This window comes from Adiantum capillus-veneris, chromosome 9, assembly GCF_014529385.1.
Source record: "Adiantum capillus-veneris isolate H3 chromosome 9, ASM1452938v2, whole genome shotgun sequence".
NCBI lineage: Eukaryota > Viridiplantae > Streptophyta > Polypodiopsida > Polypodiales > Pteridaceae > Adiantum > Adiantum capillus-veneris.
This window is the reverse complement of record NC_140939.1, coordinates 115,410,885-115,428,337: the sequence shown is the minus strand read 5'-3', so window position 1 is coordinate 115,428,337 and position 17,453 is coordinate 115,410,885. Positions and strand designations below refer to the sequence as shown.

General features: G+C 43.2%; 1 protein-coding gene across 1 annotated transcript in view; it reads left to right on the top strand.

The window, feature by feature from the left end:
- The window catches only part of LOC147451027 (50S ribosomal protein L34), an 81,206-nt gene extending 72,251 nt beyond the window's left edge, over positions 1 to 8,955 (top strand). The window contains exon 4 of the mRNA XM_086520850.1: positions 8,566 to 8,955. Within this exon, the coding sequence (XP_086376976.1) occupies positions 8,566 to 8,695 (130 nt within the window). The 3' untranslated portion in view covers positions 8,696 to 8,955. The remainder of the gene's footprint in view (positions 1 to 8,565) is intronic.
- The last annotated feature ends 8,498 nt before the right edge of the window (positions 8,956 to 17,453 follow it).

The following is a 17,453-nucleotide window of genomic DNA, read 5'->3' as shown; positions in this document are numbered from 1 at the left end:
CTCGCTCTCTTCCACTCTTGGTTGCTCATTAGGCTCCCCATCAACTCGCACCTCATCTTTAAAAGGTTTCAAGAGACACACATGGAATGCATTGTGAATTTTCCAAGTATCGAGCAGCTTGAGTCGAAAGGAGACATCATTTATCTTTTCTTTAATCTGGAAAGGGCCATAATACCTCATGCTAAACTTTGGAAAAAGCCCCTTCTTTCCCTTTCGTTTCCTTAGGCATGCCTTCTCAAAACGTAAGAGCACCCAATCATCTTCCTTTAATTTCAAGTCTCGTAGATGTCGATCTGCTGCCTTCTTATGTCGTTCTTGAGATTTCTCTAAAGCCTTGCGGACGTTGGCAAAAGCAGTGTCCAAGTCCCTCATGTACTGGTCGGCTTCAAAAATCTTGTCTTTAGTGCTGAGAAAGGGTGGAACCTTCTGAGCACCTTCAATTATCTTAAATGGTGCCTTCCCCGTTGAAGAGTGAATCGTGTTGTTGTAGCCAAATTCCACCGAAGGCAATTTTTTTTCCCATTGAGTCTTCTAATCAGAGATGTAAGACTTCAGTAAATCCAGAACAACTGAATTTGCAATCTTAGACTGCCCATGTGTCTGATGGTGGAATGATGACAAGAACTGTAACCGCGTGCCAATGTTCTCCCAAATAGCCCTCCAAAACAAACTCGTGAATCAGGGATCTCTGTCGGAGACCATTGTCTCAGGCATGCCATGTAATCGAAATATTTGTGCAATGAACAGTCTCGCTAAATGGTTCGGCTTGACTGTTTTCTTCACTGGAATGAAGTGAGCTTGCTTGCTAAATCTGTCCATGACAGTCCAAATGCCATCGTGCCCACCCTGTGTCTTCGGAAGATCAAAGATGAAATCTATTGCAATACTTTCCCAGGGGCGGGTTGGAATGGGTAAAGGTTGTAGTAATCCTTGTGCCTTATGCCTGCCAAACTTGACCTTCTGGAATACTAAACAACTACGAACAAAGTCGTCCACATCCTTCTTGAGTCTCGGCCAAAAGAAATAACACTCCACACCTTTCAAGGTGGTATCAATGCCGTGGTGACCCGTAAAAGGTGGACAATGACACTCAGTCAAAACCTTTTTCCTCAACGGTTGTGTAACACACAACATTGTTTTCTTCATCAAGTAGCCACCCCGTATGGAATATCTTGGCACTATCTCCCCATTTTGTATCTCAGTAAACACATTGAAAAAATCCGGATCGGTGGCGTACTGATTAACCTTGTCCTCGAAGCTTCTATGATGGATCGCAGAAATAGCCAAGACGAGGGGCTTCCGAGATAATGTATTTGCCACTAAGTTTTTCTGTCCTTGGACATGGACAATCTGGAAATGAAACTGTGACAAGATGTTAGCCCACCGCATCTCCTTTTCCGAAAGCTGCTTCTGTGACAAGAAGTAGCGTAAACTCTGATGATCAGTGAAGACCGTGAAATCGGCTCCGAGTAGATAATGTCGCCACTGAGTAAGAGCATGGATCACTGCCAAAAGCTCTTTCTCATAAATCTGTGCTACCTATCCTGGCCTTGAAAAAATTATGCTTTCATAAGCAATCACATGGCCTTCTTGCATCAAGACCGCTCCCAGACTACAATCGCAAGCATCACAATAAACTTCGAATGGCTTTTGCAACTCTGGCAAAGCCAACATTGGTCCAATAGTCAGTTTCTCCTTAAGTGTTTGAAAGGCAGTCACCTTTGTCGGTCCCCACGAGAAAGGGACTCCTTTTTGAGTCAATAAGTGGAAAGGGGAAGCTACCTCTGCAAACTTCCGAATGAACCGTTGTAGTAAGAACACAAGCCCAAAAAGCTTCTAACTTCATGAACATTCCTCAAGTCTGGCCAATCACGGATAGTCTCAATTTTGGCTGGGTCCATCTGTACTCCTGCTGCTGAGACGATGTGTCCCAGGAAATGTATCTCCGGCAAGAAGAACTTGCTCTTTTTGACATTAATAACCAATCTGTGATCACGCAATGCCTGAAAGACCTGTAGCAGATGGTGTCGATGCTTTGCTTCATCCTGGGAGAAAACGATAATATCATCAAAGAAAGTGCCCACAAAAGATCGATGCTCTCGAAAAATCCTATCAATCATTCGGTTGAAAGTCACTGGAGCATTGGTAAGTCCAAAAGGCATCACCAAAAATTCGTATAAACCAAAGCTTGTTCGAAAGGCTGTCTTGTAGACATCTCCCAAAGCGATTCTGATATGATGATATCCACTTTTCAAATCAATGCTGCTGAAACAAGAGGATCCCTGAAGTCAGTTAAGAGTATCATCGATCCTTGGAATCGGAACTTTGTTCCTGATAGTGATTTTATTGAGAGCTCTATAGTCAATGCACATCCTCCAAGATCCGTCTTTCTTTAATACCAGTAAAACCGGAGAACTGTAGGGTGAAGTACTAGGCTGGATGAGACCCTTTTCAAGGTGGTCTTTCACTTGGTTCATGATTTCTTCATTCTGGGCTCGGCTAACACGGTAAGGTGGCCAGTTCGGTGGTGTGGTTCCAAGAATCATATCAATAGTATGGTCCTCAGGACGAGTGGGGTAACTTGCTTGGCAGGCCTTGTGAAAAAACGATCAGCATGTGTCTGGAGAAATCCTTGTCGTTCTTTGTCTAGTTTAGACATGTTCGTTCGTTCATCATTCAGTTCTTTCAAATAGATCAAATAAACAAAAAGACTGGATTTCATTAATTTTGAAATGGCCGAAGCCGATACAATAGGGACGGACTCGCCCTTCAATTTTACATCTAGTACAATTTTTTTGCCCTTCTCATTTGTCAAAGTCCCTTTCTTGGCCCGATAGTTGACCACACCTTGTTCCTGTGGTACCAAGGGATTCCTAGGAGGACATCACACCCTTCCAAAGGCATGATGTAAAAGTCCTCGTGCCCTAAATACACCTGACAATGGAAACGAAGTTTGCCAATGACAGGCGTAACAGCTACATCCCGTCCGGGCGCCGCTAGAACTGCCTCCGCCGGTGGCCCCATCCTGTCGGGCGTAATCTCGAGCCATGCTGCCAATTCAGGTGATCTTTCACTTTGTCCGATGCACGGCAAAGTTATGTACGCTTGGGTTGGTTCCCATGCAATCCGGTACCAGTCCTGCTTTCATCTTGCCTTTTCTGCCACGTTCCTCCACTGATCTAGAACTCTCTGGCCTGTCTTCAGTCTGTCCTCATTGTGCCTTTTTGGGGCACTTTGCGAAGATGTGCCCTTGTTCCCCGCAACCAAAACACTTCCCCTCTTTGAGATAGTTATCTCTCTCTCGAATAGTCAATCGAGGTCGTGTATCTTTCTTTTCCTGGGTATTCTTTTTCTTTCTGTTTTCATTGGTCGAGGTTTGTTTGGTCCTCTGAGTCAAAATTTCATGAGTGTGGTAGGGCAAATTCCCTGAATGTATCAAGAATCCCCATTTCGCATGTCCCATTAGTTGTTGTATAGACTCAGACTTTTGTTCAAGGCAGTAATCTCGGATCTCTGTAGGGAGTCTGCAACAAAACCGCCCAATTTGTTCTTTAAAAGTGACCTCTTAAACGAAGAGGTTGGTAGAAAAGAATCCCAAAACCTCTCGCAATATGCGTCCAAAGTATCACCCTTGGTCATCTGAAGATGGTTCCAAGCGGTTCTCACATCTTGTTTGTACTCTTGAGTCAACCAAGAGGAAATAAAGAGCCGTTTGAACTTCAACCACTTGACCGGGGCTTCTTTCCTCAGAAGAAGAGTGGACCACCATGTTCGAGCATTTCCCTTTAAAAACGATGCAACCCTCTTGATCTTGGAGTGCTCTAAGTATTGCCCTCCGGAGAAGGCTATGTCAAACTACTAAATGAAAGCCAAAGCCCTTGGAGCATCTCTGAATCCAGAAAAGGGTTCGAATTTTATTGACTCCACCCTCTTTAAATTCCTTTGTCTTCTTGCTCTTATCTTCGAGGAAATCATACTGGTTGGTTCTGTAAAAGTGCTTCTTCGTCGCATAAAACATGTCATAGTCGGAGTCCGAACTATGAGAGGATGACTCCTCCGTAGAACTATCAAAAACTGGTCGGAATCTGACCTTGCTTTTTCTTGTTCTTTCCAAAGCTTTGCTTTTTGCTTCGCTTCTTGCCCTTTCTGTCCTCCTCACTTGAGTCAGAAGAGGTAGAGCTAGAAGAACCGCCAGAAGAAGAGGAAGAAGAACTGGGTAGTCCTTCAAAACGCACACGCTTCTGCTTTCTTGCAGATGCAAAAGAAGATTGACGGCCCAAATAACCGGGGTAGTCAGTCCCCTTCTTGTGCTTTTTCAATCGCTTCTTTGATGGCTTCTTCGTGTCTAGAAGGTGACAGATTTGGGTTTGGACCACATCTTGAAGTTCTTCTTCAGTAAACATCCTTGGAGTAGGAGGTTTCTCGATTGCTGGTTTGGTGGCTTTCTGCCACTGAGTATGCACTTTAGCTAGCGACTACTTGGTCAAAAATTTTGCAAATTGGAGATCTTTAGCGAACTGAAGTATTTGCTTTGTGCACTCGTTAACCTGTTGTCGATGTTGCATTTCCAAAAGTTCATACTGTGTAGGCTGAGGTGGCCTGTACGGCATACTCATCTTCTGCTAAGTCGCTTGAATTTGCCGTATTGCCTCCTTCCGCCTCAGCAGTTGCAGAAGAGGTCGATTGATTCTTTTCGGAATCCATAGATGTCGCGAGAAAAGGGATCAGATTTCCTGATAAAAGAGAAATCGGCCGTGCTCTGATACCACTATAACAAACTTGGACACCCCAAGTCTAGATTCTGTCGCGACACAATAGAGATTCACTTCAAAGCACTTCACAATTCAAGAGTTGACACTGGCCGCCGTAGTTTCGTGTCAAGTGAGATTGGCCCCAAAGACTGGCGCCCCTTCCGGTATTTGTTTATATTAACCTTTAAGCAAAGTACAACTTTCCACGGGTGCTCCCTCTCCGACTGTGCGTCCAGATGCTCTGAGAAGTGAGCCCCCTTGGGTCACTTATAAACATTACAATGGATGCTAAAAGCAGAGCCCCAAAAGCATGTAAACTCAAAAGCAACTTCTCCCAAAAGCTGTCAGCAGTAAAAACAGCAACGCCAAAAACAAAGATTTTCGTACGGATCTACCACGTCAGCAATCAGCGCGTTTTGTGGCCGTCCGTACAGCAGCCACGTCAGCAAGTTCTTCCCTTAATTTTATTGCCTAGGTGTCCTTAGGCCCCTCGGCGAAAGTCCATAAGTTGGAAACAACTTATTAAAGGGCATGCCACGTCATCAATTTGTGACATACCCCCATCTTGAAAGTATTGTAATCGCCCTCGATTACGCTTGCAAAACAGATAGAGGCCATAAACCATTTCAGTAGACACTGACTCTAAGTACCGACGCACTAGACACGACACATTTAGCACTTGTACAAAGGCGACAATCACATCACAGGACATCACACGCCATCACATGACAAATCAATCACATAAAAATTCATTCCAAGTCTCAGATCATGACTGCCAGCAACGTATTTATTAAAGGTCATGCCACGTCATCAGTTTGTGACAATGCAACGTGTGCACATTGTAACTAGTCGGGTTTGTGTGCCGGCAGTTGCGCACACGTACATGCCATGACAGGATGTTGAAGCCTTGAATGTGGTCCCAAGTGGCTTCTTTTGGCTTTAGGTAATGTGTTTAAGCTTTTAGAATGTAAATAGTACAAGCAAAAAGTGTTGGCACTCCCTTCTTGCCTAGGATGTTTGACACATGCGGTAATTGTCTATTTTCCGCACTTGATATGTAGGGATGCGCGAACTGCCCTAGAAGTGGTCAAAAGTGGAATGTGGGTATGTGGCAATGAAGTTTGGGTATCAAGGACCAAGCTTACAAAAGCTCGTGGATTTTGGAGTCCATTAGGTATTTTTCATGCGAAAAATGCTTGTCGGGGGTCAAAACTGGCCAAAATGGCTTAAAAAAGTAAAAAAAGGGCCAAAAATGTTGTGCAAAGGCTTCAAATTGCCACATCACTCACGGTGCCGTTAGGCTGAGGAATACTTTTGAAGTGGATCATTGACACTTTCACTTCTTTGTGTGGGAGGAAGCAGGGTTTCCAGGTGGTCCTATGCAATCTTGTTTTGTTCGCATCCTGTTTTCGAGTGTGTGGAAGAGTGAATGAGAGGTTCTTCTCTTCAATTTTGCACTTGGGAGAGTCTGTGCGCGAGGAATTGAGGGAAGAAGGTGCGGCTTTGTGCCAGACTATGTGACCCTGTATCAGTGCCATTAGGGTTGGGGCTACTCCAAAGAGTCCAACAGAGTGGAGTTTGGTGAAGCTTTTGCAATGGTTTGAGAGGGGCCTTTTGTGGTTGGAGTTTTTTTGTTTTTGGTGGTTTTTCTTGTATATTTGCGTTTATTGCTCCATCATGTACCATCTCTATCAATATCTGGGTTATCTTGTGTAATGAGCATCCCCGCTCCTTTGTGGCCAAGCGTTTGTAAATACTATCCTTGTAGAGAGAGTCAGTCTCCGATGTAAAAGTGTATGGAGTATGCGTAGGTGTCTGGGCCAACGGAGCCTTACGAAACTGGAATGAAACTGTAAATGTGAGAGGGCATGATCTACTGCCATCCCAACACACTTGGGCCAAATTATAATATCCTAAATAGATAGTATAAAACTGGGTTGAGCCATAACATAGTCCACTTTGCTAGCCCCATGTTTGTGAGGAAAACAAGTGAACCCATTTGCTACTGGAAATCTCTGTATGCCATTCAGGATGGCCAGTCCCCATGTCTGTCAAATATCTTGCATACTCATTATGCACCACATCCTGTAAGCACCTGGCCAATCCCACATCACTGACATCAAGCTCTCTTAACATCTTCTCTGAGGTATCATAGAAGGTTGTTTGAGAGTGGCCCGTCCTGGCATTGAAGTCGCCTAGGAGGATGACATCCCCATCCCTAGAGAACTCCCATTTGTCCTCATCAAAAATCATGTATGGTGACTGCTCTTTGGGTGATGCATAGAGAGTTGTGCTCGGGGGAAGTAGCATATTGCAATATAAAGTGGCCTCCCCGTCTTTGCTCTCACCTTGACCCATATATATATCTAGCATGCTCATCTCTTCGACCAATACGAATGAGAGGGTGCAACTCTTTCTTGAATAGAATTGCTACACCTCCTGCCCCACTTCTTCTATGCTTTGATCTCACTTCCTGTCTACAAGTGGTCTCCCAATCGTATCCCGTCACTCCAGAAAGTGTGACACATGGAGTATGATATGTCTCAAAGTAGACAATAATGTCTCTTCCCTTGAAACTATCCTCAAATGCACCGACATCTAGCTTCACTGATCCATTACAATTCCATACTGCCATGTTAAGGCTGGTCCCATAGGTCTTGCGCGGTCATGTAGTGCGTCTTTCCAAGATCACCACTCTCCCCCCTCTATAGAAAGCAATTTTTTCCTTCTCCCTCACAGCCTTGATTGCTGGCATCAGCTCTTGCATGTGTGATAAAGTGAGGTCATTGCTTACAAATATCCCATTGCTTTTAAGGATTGCTTTCTTCTGCAAGAACTCTCTCTTGGTTTCCACATTAGAGAAACGTAAATTGAGTGCTCTTTCCTGCCGCCTGGCTTGCCCTAAATGCAGGGCCTGAGCTTAAGCACCCCCCTTGCTTGTTGTAAGTAAGAAAGCCCCTTGCTTGGTAGAAGTAGGGACCTTTCTTGGTTAAAATATTAGACGTGCCCAACCTTAGTGGCTATCAAACGCTTGATAGGAGGCCTGATTGTGGAGCTGACCCTTCCTCTGAAAGGATTGTTTGTGCGTACATGTGGATAGCGGATTCAGTGGGTGATTACACATGGCACCAAGCTGACTCAGCGCTAGAATGCTTTTAGCGTCAGTTATCAAAAAAGCAATTGATTTTGAGTGCTTGTAGATCCTATCTTCTTCAGTGCATGAGGAGCAGAGACAGCAGGAAGGTCCCAAGGGCAGACAGGAGACTTATCAGGAGTCTTCCTTATCTGCTGTACCTTGAGATGGCAAAGATCGGATGCAGAGAAAGCTGGGAGAGGAGAGGCAAAAAAAAAGGACATAGACGATTAAGGCGGACAGAGGTGCCTTGGACTACACAGATTTTTAGACTTGGGGATTCCACATGTGGAACTCCATCTTTAGATGCTCCTTCAACGCCAACCACCTCCTAAGAACCTTTACCCTGATGGAGTAACTTCCTCTTGATGGTACTGATAGAGATGATAATGCTCTTGCTGTGTCGATGGTGTACTACGAGGAGAAGTTTTCACCTCTTGCATCTGGTAATGATGTGTAGGTTTGGAGCTTTGAGAGGTTGAAAGCCAAAAAAAATAGTTTTGGTTTGACTTGATGAATACTTGATAATGGAGTATGTATCCTGAAGATGTATAATTAACAGAAGGGACTTTTTCACACACACACACACACACACACACACACAAAGAGAGAGAGAGAGAGAGAGAGAGAGAGAGAGAGAGAGAGAGAGAGAGATCTCATACTTTTCGGTGCTTTCTTCAGTGGGGAGATGATCAACGTGGATGTTGTCGATGGAGGGTTGATTTGTCCAAGCGGGGTTGCTTTAGAGGCTATGGGTGACAAAAATGATGATTGTTATATAGTCAATGCAGCAGTTTATGTTGGTTACTAGTGATTTCCATTATGATGATTGAGATAAATAGGCATTTTTGAAGTTTTGATTTGGTTGTCTGATTGATATGTAAACTTAACAAGCAGAAGGGTATATTAGTAATGGGAACTTCTTGAAACTTGGAAGTTCCAAAGAGGATGTGCAATTTTGGGCACTTCATGAAGCATTTTAAGCAGAGTCTCCCTTGAAAGAATTTATATTTATATTAAGACTAAGGAGTCTTCCTTTTTGAAAGAGCAGAGAGAGACCGGTTCACACCATTTTTTGGCCAAAACAATTATTACCCTACCCTTTCACTTCGGCACACATGCTTTACATGTTTGAGAAAATTTGTTATCCTAACCATACACAGTTCTCTTTTATGTTTTTCAAAGAGAAAATATCAGAAGACTTGCTATTTTTGTCACATTTTTACTTTATTTTGTTCTCCTATTGGCATAATCAAATTTTTAAGTGGCATGATGCTTTGCACAGACCTTTTTCTGAAACATTGCTGGCCTTGCTCTAGATCCACCTGGAGAAATTTTAGAATGTGTTTCTCTTCTGAAGTCGAAGTGGAGGTGGTGCTGATGCAATAATCTCTATTTGTGATTGTTGTGTTTGGTGCGGCTGCATTCAATTAAAAGTAACATATCTGGCAGACAGCCTTGCAGTCATTTTTTTAACTGTAAGAAAACAAATCAATAGTATCATTGTAGAAGAGGTGTATATTCTTCCATTAAATTTAGTGTCACTAGGTGATCCTCCAAATACATGATTGCCAAAAGACATTATTTCACACACGCACACACATCTTGAAAATGACACGTGGCACTTTAAAAAGAGTAGAGTGCAAAGATAGGACTATCTATGATTTTGAATATCTATATATGTATATACTATCTATATATATATATATATATTAGTGTTGGTATCATTGATAATGCTAGGTTTGTTGTTTTGGGGCGATCTTATTGAGGTGTCTGTTGAACAACGTGTTCTTGCTTCCTCTTCTGCCCAAAAGTGCTAGCGTTAGGTTTTTTATGTACCTGCTTATCAACATTGCTAGTACCTAGTTCTCAACAAAAGTCATTTAAAAATAATAAGTGAAAATTGGTTAAAACAGAAAAAATAGGTCTATGCATTGTAAAAATGCTCCTGATGGTAATCTGATGATCATGCTGTGTGCAACTAGATAATATGCATCTACTCTAAGTGTCTGGACATGCACGGTGTGCGAACATTCACAAAAGTGCTAGAACACTTCCTAAAGCTAGACTAACTGAATTGAATTGAACCTTTGTCATGAAGTAGCTTGTCCATGTACACATAGGGTTAGATGTGCACGTGACATCCCTTCCTTTTCAAAGTGAGGTCTTGGTCCCAAACTATATGGCGTCGAGGGTGATCGGCAACAACGTCGGGAATCTTGGAAAGGACTCTTCGTTGGTCCACTTTGATGCGTAGGTCATCGGATGCTTGAACTTCATAAAGGTCTGCAACGCTTGCTTCTTTAGGTCCCTCCGAAAGCGACACAGTCATCTGTGGATCCTTCAATGCTTAACTTTGTCTATAGTCACGTACGTGTCTACCTTCTTCAAGAATCTCCAAGGATGAAAATGCTTGAAACCACTTTCTACACAAAAATATGAACATATCCATTCCATGTAAAGTGACTGGAACAATTCTAGTCTTTTCTAAAGACTATGCATGCGATGTAGATGAACATATAGATGGAGTGCCAAACCGTTCACCAAAAACACGCAAATAGTGAGATCGAAACTTGTCTATCTGATCTAAATCTATAAACTATGGTAAATTACAATGGAAATGCCTATGCTTGGTGCTTAATCCTTCTTGTGCTCTTTTTAATACCGTGTCATGCCAAGAAAGAGACATGGAATGTGAATTCGTTGGGTGCAAACATGTTATCATTTCATGAGTAATCTGCATACATTCGTGCTCATTCATGAGTGAATCGTGTTCATCGTATAATATGACATGTTTATGAAAAGGGATCACATAAGGATGGTGACTAAAATACAGGAAAGCATCACGAATGAAACACTCGAATAATGCGTGCTGACTAATCATTCGAACACATAATACTTCTTGTGGGGGTTTTTGAGACGTCGACTCGAGAGCCAAGATCGATTCTTCGTGATGGATTGTATCTGCAACGAGGTTAGCTTCGCTAGAAAAAGCATCAACTAAACCATCATCCTTAGGAACAATCACATCTTTATTATGCAAATCATCATGCTCGTGAATAATCACATCTTTATCTTGCAAATCATCATGCTCATGAATAATCACATCTTGATCATGCAAATCATCATGCTTATCATTAGCATGCAAATCATGTGTGTCGTGCTTTGGAGAAGAAAAGACAGAGTCTCCTTTTTCTGATTCTTGTCAATCCGCGTCTGTACATTAGAAAAAAGTGGGACCAACTCTTGCATGTGTTTGCCTCTCTACGCTTCATGATCAACTGTCTTTCTTCGCGCTCGCGATCCAATTCGGCTGTTCTTTCTTCGGCCGCCAAGCACGCTTGCTCGCGCTCACGCTCTAGGGCTATCATTCTTTCTTCGGCCGCCAAGCGCGCTTGCTTGCGCACATGCTCTATGGTTGTCATTCTTTCTTTGTGCTTTTCTTTCTTTTCGTTCCTCGACCGACAAGCGCGCTTGCTCACGCTCGCGATCCAAGGATGCCTGTCTTTCTTGGCGGGTTCGTTCCATGGAGTCCTATTTTTCTTGGCGCTCATGCTCCAAGGTCTCGCGTCGCGCTTCTTGGTGTAGCATCATGTCTATCATCAACTTGACCAAAGACTCCATAGGATTTGGTGCAATCCTTAGCGTAGATGGCGAAGGGGGAGGGTTACAAAAACCTCTTGATGGGGAAAATTCTTCTTCGCCACTGCCATGCTCATCATCTCCATGCGAAGTATCCATTCTGCTTCGGGTAATGACCATACACTGAAGTCTTGAGTTCTGAAGTTCACGAGGAATTTGGGTTCTTGTGGTGCTTGGGGTCTTGGGTTCTTGAGTTCTTGGGTTCTTGAGGTTCTTGAGGTGCTTGGGGGTCTTGAGGTTCTTTTGTATCTTGCAATCTGTGTTAGAGAAGGATCTTCTCTTTATCCGAGCTCTTCTCTTTCCCACGGGCGCACCTCTTGACGGCCTTTCGCTCACACCAAGGTTGCTTTTTCCCACTTCACGTCGAGTGGCCGGCCGTTGAGTGCACGGTCGTTAAGTGCACGGTCCGCTCTCAATGAGTGAAAAGAGAAACAAGGGGAGTCTGGACAAGCCCTTCTTTTTTGGGATTCCTATCACTCTTCAAAACACACTTAAGAATCGACACGCCCAAGTGGACTTGGGTTACGTGCAACCGCAACAAGCAAATTTTTTTTTGTGGTTCTTTCCTTGAGTGATATAGAACACTGCCAAGCTTTGATACCAATGTAAGGTGAAGCGGAAGTGAATGTTAAACTTTGCACAAAATGAGTGCTCCGAACTGTGCTCAAGGGTTCCTTTTACTTACAAAAGGGAGAGCCTTCCGTTTCTTTAGTGAGAGAGTGTAAGTGATCACAAACAAACAAAAGGGAGAGCCTTCCGTTCCTTTAGTGAGAGAGTGTAAGTGATCACAAACAAAGTGGATAAACACTGTGAATGAAGGTACTGAGCTGAGAGATAGAGAGACAAGAATACGACACCAGAATGTTGTCAAACCCTCCTCCGAAGGCCCCACTCTCTATGGCGAGAGCGATCTATTGCTATTGATTGCACAAATCTCTGTAATGCTTTGGAGTTGTCGACGATGAGGACGACGACGAGACGGACTGAAATCTGAAAACGCTAATGGTTGAAATCTGCAAATCTTGTATCTGTTGAATTCTGACTCTACGTCGGTGAGGACGGTGACGACGATGATGCGATGACGACGCGTTGAAAACGCAAATGCTGAAATCTCCGTTTTTCGGGCTGAATTTGTAAACTTTGGCTGATGTAACCGAACGACGAGGATCTGTTGCGGGAAGGTGAGATCTGCAAGGTTTGGGACTTCTACTGCGGTGTCCAGGTACTGAAAGCTGAAAACACTGAGGCTATTTGTGGTCTTGTCACGGAGAATCTTCAATATGCCAAGATGTCATATTGATGCAAAAACGCTAGGGCTAAAAGTTGTGCAGATGTATAAATGCTAGGTGTCCTGCTTTGGTCTTGCTGTCACCTGGGTTGATCTGTAATGCAAAACACCAGGGCTTGGTGATGACTGAAAAATGCTAGGCTTGCTATTTGCAAAATGCTAGGTTTGCTGTTTGGGGGGATCTTGCTGAGAAGGTGTGTGTTGAACAAGGTGTTCTTGCTGGCTCTTCTACCCAAAAGTGCTAGCGCTAGGTTTCTTATGTACTTGCTTATCAAAATTGCCCTACCTAGTTCCCAACAAAAGTTATTTAAAAATAATAAGTGAAAACTGACTAAAATAGGAAAAACAGGTCTATGCATTGTAAAAATTCTCCTGATGGGTTCTGATGGTAATCTGATGATCATGCTGTGTGTAACGAGAGGATATGCATCTACTCTAAGTGTTTGAACATGCACGGTCTGCGAACAGACTCACAAAAGTTTCATAACACTTCCTAAGCTAGACTAATTGAGTTGAACTGAACCCTTGTCATGAACTAGCTTGTCCACATACACAAAGGGTTAGATTTGCACGTGATGACAATGTCAATATGCAAGGAAGCGACTCGGGATGGGGTACGTAGACTTAATGAGCATGTCAATATCACCAAAGTGAACTCAAAGAGCTATTCATACTACGACAAAAGCAAATCAACCACTTATTAGTCAGAAAATTAGTCTATGTCCGATCTCAACGCTCTAGGTTATCATGCCTTTTCGGCATCCAAACGAATTCGGAATGTAACGAAACTTAAGGAGAGGTATTACAACACCTAAGGGTACAATCTACCAAGTTTTGCAGTCATCTGGGAAGGTACATAAATCACGATCCATCACAAAAAATGTGCAGAAAACTGAAAGAGAATTATACGGAAAGGTCCCCCTTAAGCATAGAAACACTTATCCAAGGTCAAAAGATAAAAAAACAACCATTTAAAACCTCAAATCAATGCATTTAGCTCACAAGCAAGACTTTGCGAACTACAGTAGAATCGAGAATGATTACACTTAATTTGTAGAGAAAGAGACAAGGAACACAATGTGCTATTCGGAAATGAATTCTGATTACCAGACAAGGAGAAAAGTGGATTACAAATTATAGCAGCAAGAGGCTCTCACAGTGAACGTCCGAATCCTCCCCTTAGCTAATGATAATGCATTTTTTAAGAACTAAGGGTTTTGACTTAAGAGCTAAGGGGACTTTTCCACGGTCATTCGATGACTTACAAGGGGTGTAGACTCAGAGAGGCTAAGAGGGCATGCCAAACTATATTACAATTACGAATCCTCATTAGCTGAATTACATCGCTTGTTTCAAAAAAATGAGCGAGTACTACAAGGTTTGGTGTACATCCGTCTTGTACGTGTCAGTCCGCTGTGTCCACCAAACATTCTCCCCTTCCTATTCATTGCACGTCCTTCTGCAATCTGTCTTTGAGTGTCTTTCAGTAGTTGATCGGTCTTTTTTCTAGCGTTGCAGTACTGAGGTGCTTGAACTTTTGTGCCCTTGCCTTGATCTCCACTTTTCTCGCTAGCTCTCTGAATGGATTATTGCTGAGAGTGCTTTGATAGGCTATATGTCAGGCTAGCAGATCTTTGGTCACGTGATTAAATATGGAGGAGTCTACTGCGAAGAATCCTGTCATGAACGCCTCCTCGAAAGTCTGCATGTAGTGGAAGGGTAGGAACATGATTCTCGCATAGAATCCCATGATGATATTTTTGCTTGGGATTTCTATCTCCATATTCCAACAGAGCCGTCTTGCGCCTTCAACAAAAATCTGCCAGGGATGCTCCGCTGTCTTTATATCATTGAATGACGTTATGCAGGTGATTAGCATCTTGGCAATGTTTACGAGCATTTGGCATGCGAGATCTGGGATCTCCTTCATCATGTTGATTACCCCTCTGAGCATCTAAACCATATACTTCTCTGACGGGGAGTTGTTATTGATTGGCTTCGTTATCACCGGGTAGTTCAATACTGCCGGTCTTTTGCTTTGCCAAGAGTAAAAGTTGTCCTAGGATCGTCGTCTGTTGATGGGATAGTAAGTTGGGTCGATCCTGAGATGTTGTGGAGCATTCCTATAGTAGGTTTCATCTGTGGGTCGTTGCTCAAACCATTTCTTTCGCTAGAGGGGTTGATTGTCAATGATGGTCTGAATTTGTATTGCTGTGACAGGAACATCTCTGTAATCCCCTCTGTTGTTTGACTTTAGGGCAAGTAGCATTATTTGTTTCCATAATTTGGTCTCCTATTGCATCAGTGGCAGGGCGATCATCTCATGCCCAAGGTTTTTTACCACTTCATCTGGAGTGATCATGAGCAGGGCAGCAAATTCCGACACTTTCAGCTCATATTCCAGATATTCTTTGTGTGAGGGGTCTTTGACTTTTGAGATCTAGCGCTGAATTTCTTCCTTGGCCAAATCCTGATGGATGTCGTGGCTGGATCTTCAGATTCCTGCGTTACTTTCTCTATGCTTGTACGTGGCACATCTGTTTGGTGAGCTTCAAAAGTGGAATGCTCAAATCCTCCTGTTTGCTCAAATTCCACTGATGTTGTTTGTTCAAGCTTTGCTTGTGCAGTCCTCAGAGCCTCTAAATCTCCCTTGGCCTCTGCCAAATGCTTTCTCAATTCTTCAATCTCCTCGTCTTTGGCTTTTTGTAGTGCTCTATGCTCTACAGTCATGATTTGTCAGTCATATTTTTCCAGAGCAAGGGCCTCCTTTAGGTCTTGGACCTCTTTGTTCAACGAGGTTGATCTAGCTGGTAAGCTTGAGGAGCTCGGCGTCTCTTGCACGGCTAAAAGCTGGGTTAGAGTCTTGCTGACCACCGCGTAGGACTCTTGCAACTTTTCACTTTGCTCTCTTTCTCTAGTTAGTTGCTCCTCTAGTCGTTGCTGCTCGATTTGCAGAGTAGAGTTGACCTCATTAAATTGCTGGACTTATTTCTAGTAATAGGCCACATTGTCTTGTTCTCTTTGCAACTCTGCTTGGAGTTGCTAACTTTTTGCAACTCCTTTATTTGTCTTGTAATTGCAGAGTGTTTTCAGCTGCCTTAGATGCCTCCTCCTTGGTGTCTTCCAGCTCTAGCTCACGCAAGTTGTAGAGAGATCTTTGGCATTGGAATTGGAGCTCGATCTGCTCTAAATAGGCATCAAATTCGAACGAATTGATCATTTCTGCTCCTTCCTCTACTATAACTTGCGAACGAAGCGATCGTGGTTTTTGCTGGCTTCTTTGGCCCTGTTCCGATGTTCCAGCCTCTTCTGTCTTTCTTTCCTTGGTTTTCAGTACTTCAGTAGCCATTGGAACCGTACTGGATTGCATCAAGTGTTGATCGAAGAGGTTCCCATACATAGTCCGTTTGTACAAAGGATGTGGGCAAAGATTGGTCATCTTACCTGAGCTACAAAGTATTATCATGCCAGTTAGGTGTGGCTTGATAAGTGCGCATCCGTGGCACTCCCAGAATAACTACTTCGTTAATATCCTTATCCTTGACTACATGAAACTGATGAGGATAAACTGTGCCATCAAATCTTATTGGTAAATTTACGTGTCCCAGATTGTTCATTGTGCCTTTGTTGGCCACTTTGAACCCCATAGTATTTGGCGTTAGAGTTCCTCTGTTAATTTCCTGAAAGTGGAGTAGTTGACAACATTTGCTCTTGCCCCAGTGTCTACTAATATTAGCACACTCTACGGTGCCATTGGCAAGTTGTAGCATAATGCGTAAATTCATGCCACCTAACCATGTAGCCTCCGTTTGTATGGATGCTATTGGAGGGGAGTTGATACAATATCTTTGTTGGGCCTTTCTTTGAAGGTTTGCATGTTTCTTCCGCTTTAGTATTTTGATTTTGGCTTCTTGCTGTGCCTGTTCCTGAATGTCGTGGGCTCGACTTTTGCGCTAAGCTGCCGCATGTATTGTTTGGAGTCCCCGCTACCGCTCTTACTCTAGTTTCATCTAATTGCTCCGGTGTGTCTAGTCTCTCTGACAATTCGTATCCCGTCCATCCTAATTGTGTTGCGACTCATAGTGTTTTAATTAAGAATTCATGGGTAGAATTGCATTAATCCCGAACGCGAGGTTAAAAGGAGTAGTTCCGATGGACGTTTTAAAAGCTACTCTATAAGCCCATAATGCAGTGTGTAGCTTTTGGTCCCAATGATTTCTTGAATCACTGACTATTTTGGTGAGCATCGTGCACAAGATTTTGTTGGTGCTTTCTACTTGTCCGTTTGCTTCTCGGTGATAGGGTGCTGATTTCGATGGATCACCATGAATTCGTCAAGTAAGCTTTCAATGACGTTGTTCAAGAAGTGTGTTCCCCTATCACTCACTATTTCAATGGGTAGACCATATCTTGTAAAGATATGTTCGAAAAGGAACAGAGCTGTAGTCCGTGTATCGTTTTCCTGTGTTGCCTTTGCTTCTGCCCATTTGGTCATATAATCTGTTGCTACTATGAAGTATTGTGCGTGCGACCTATATGCAGGCGGTATTATGGGGCCAATAAAGTCGATGCCCCATTTGGCAAAAGCGCGTACGTCCATCATTGGCCTTAAGGGCATTTCATCTCTTTATAGGGGTGG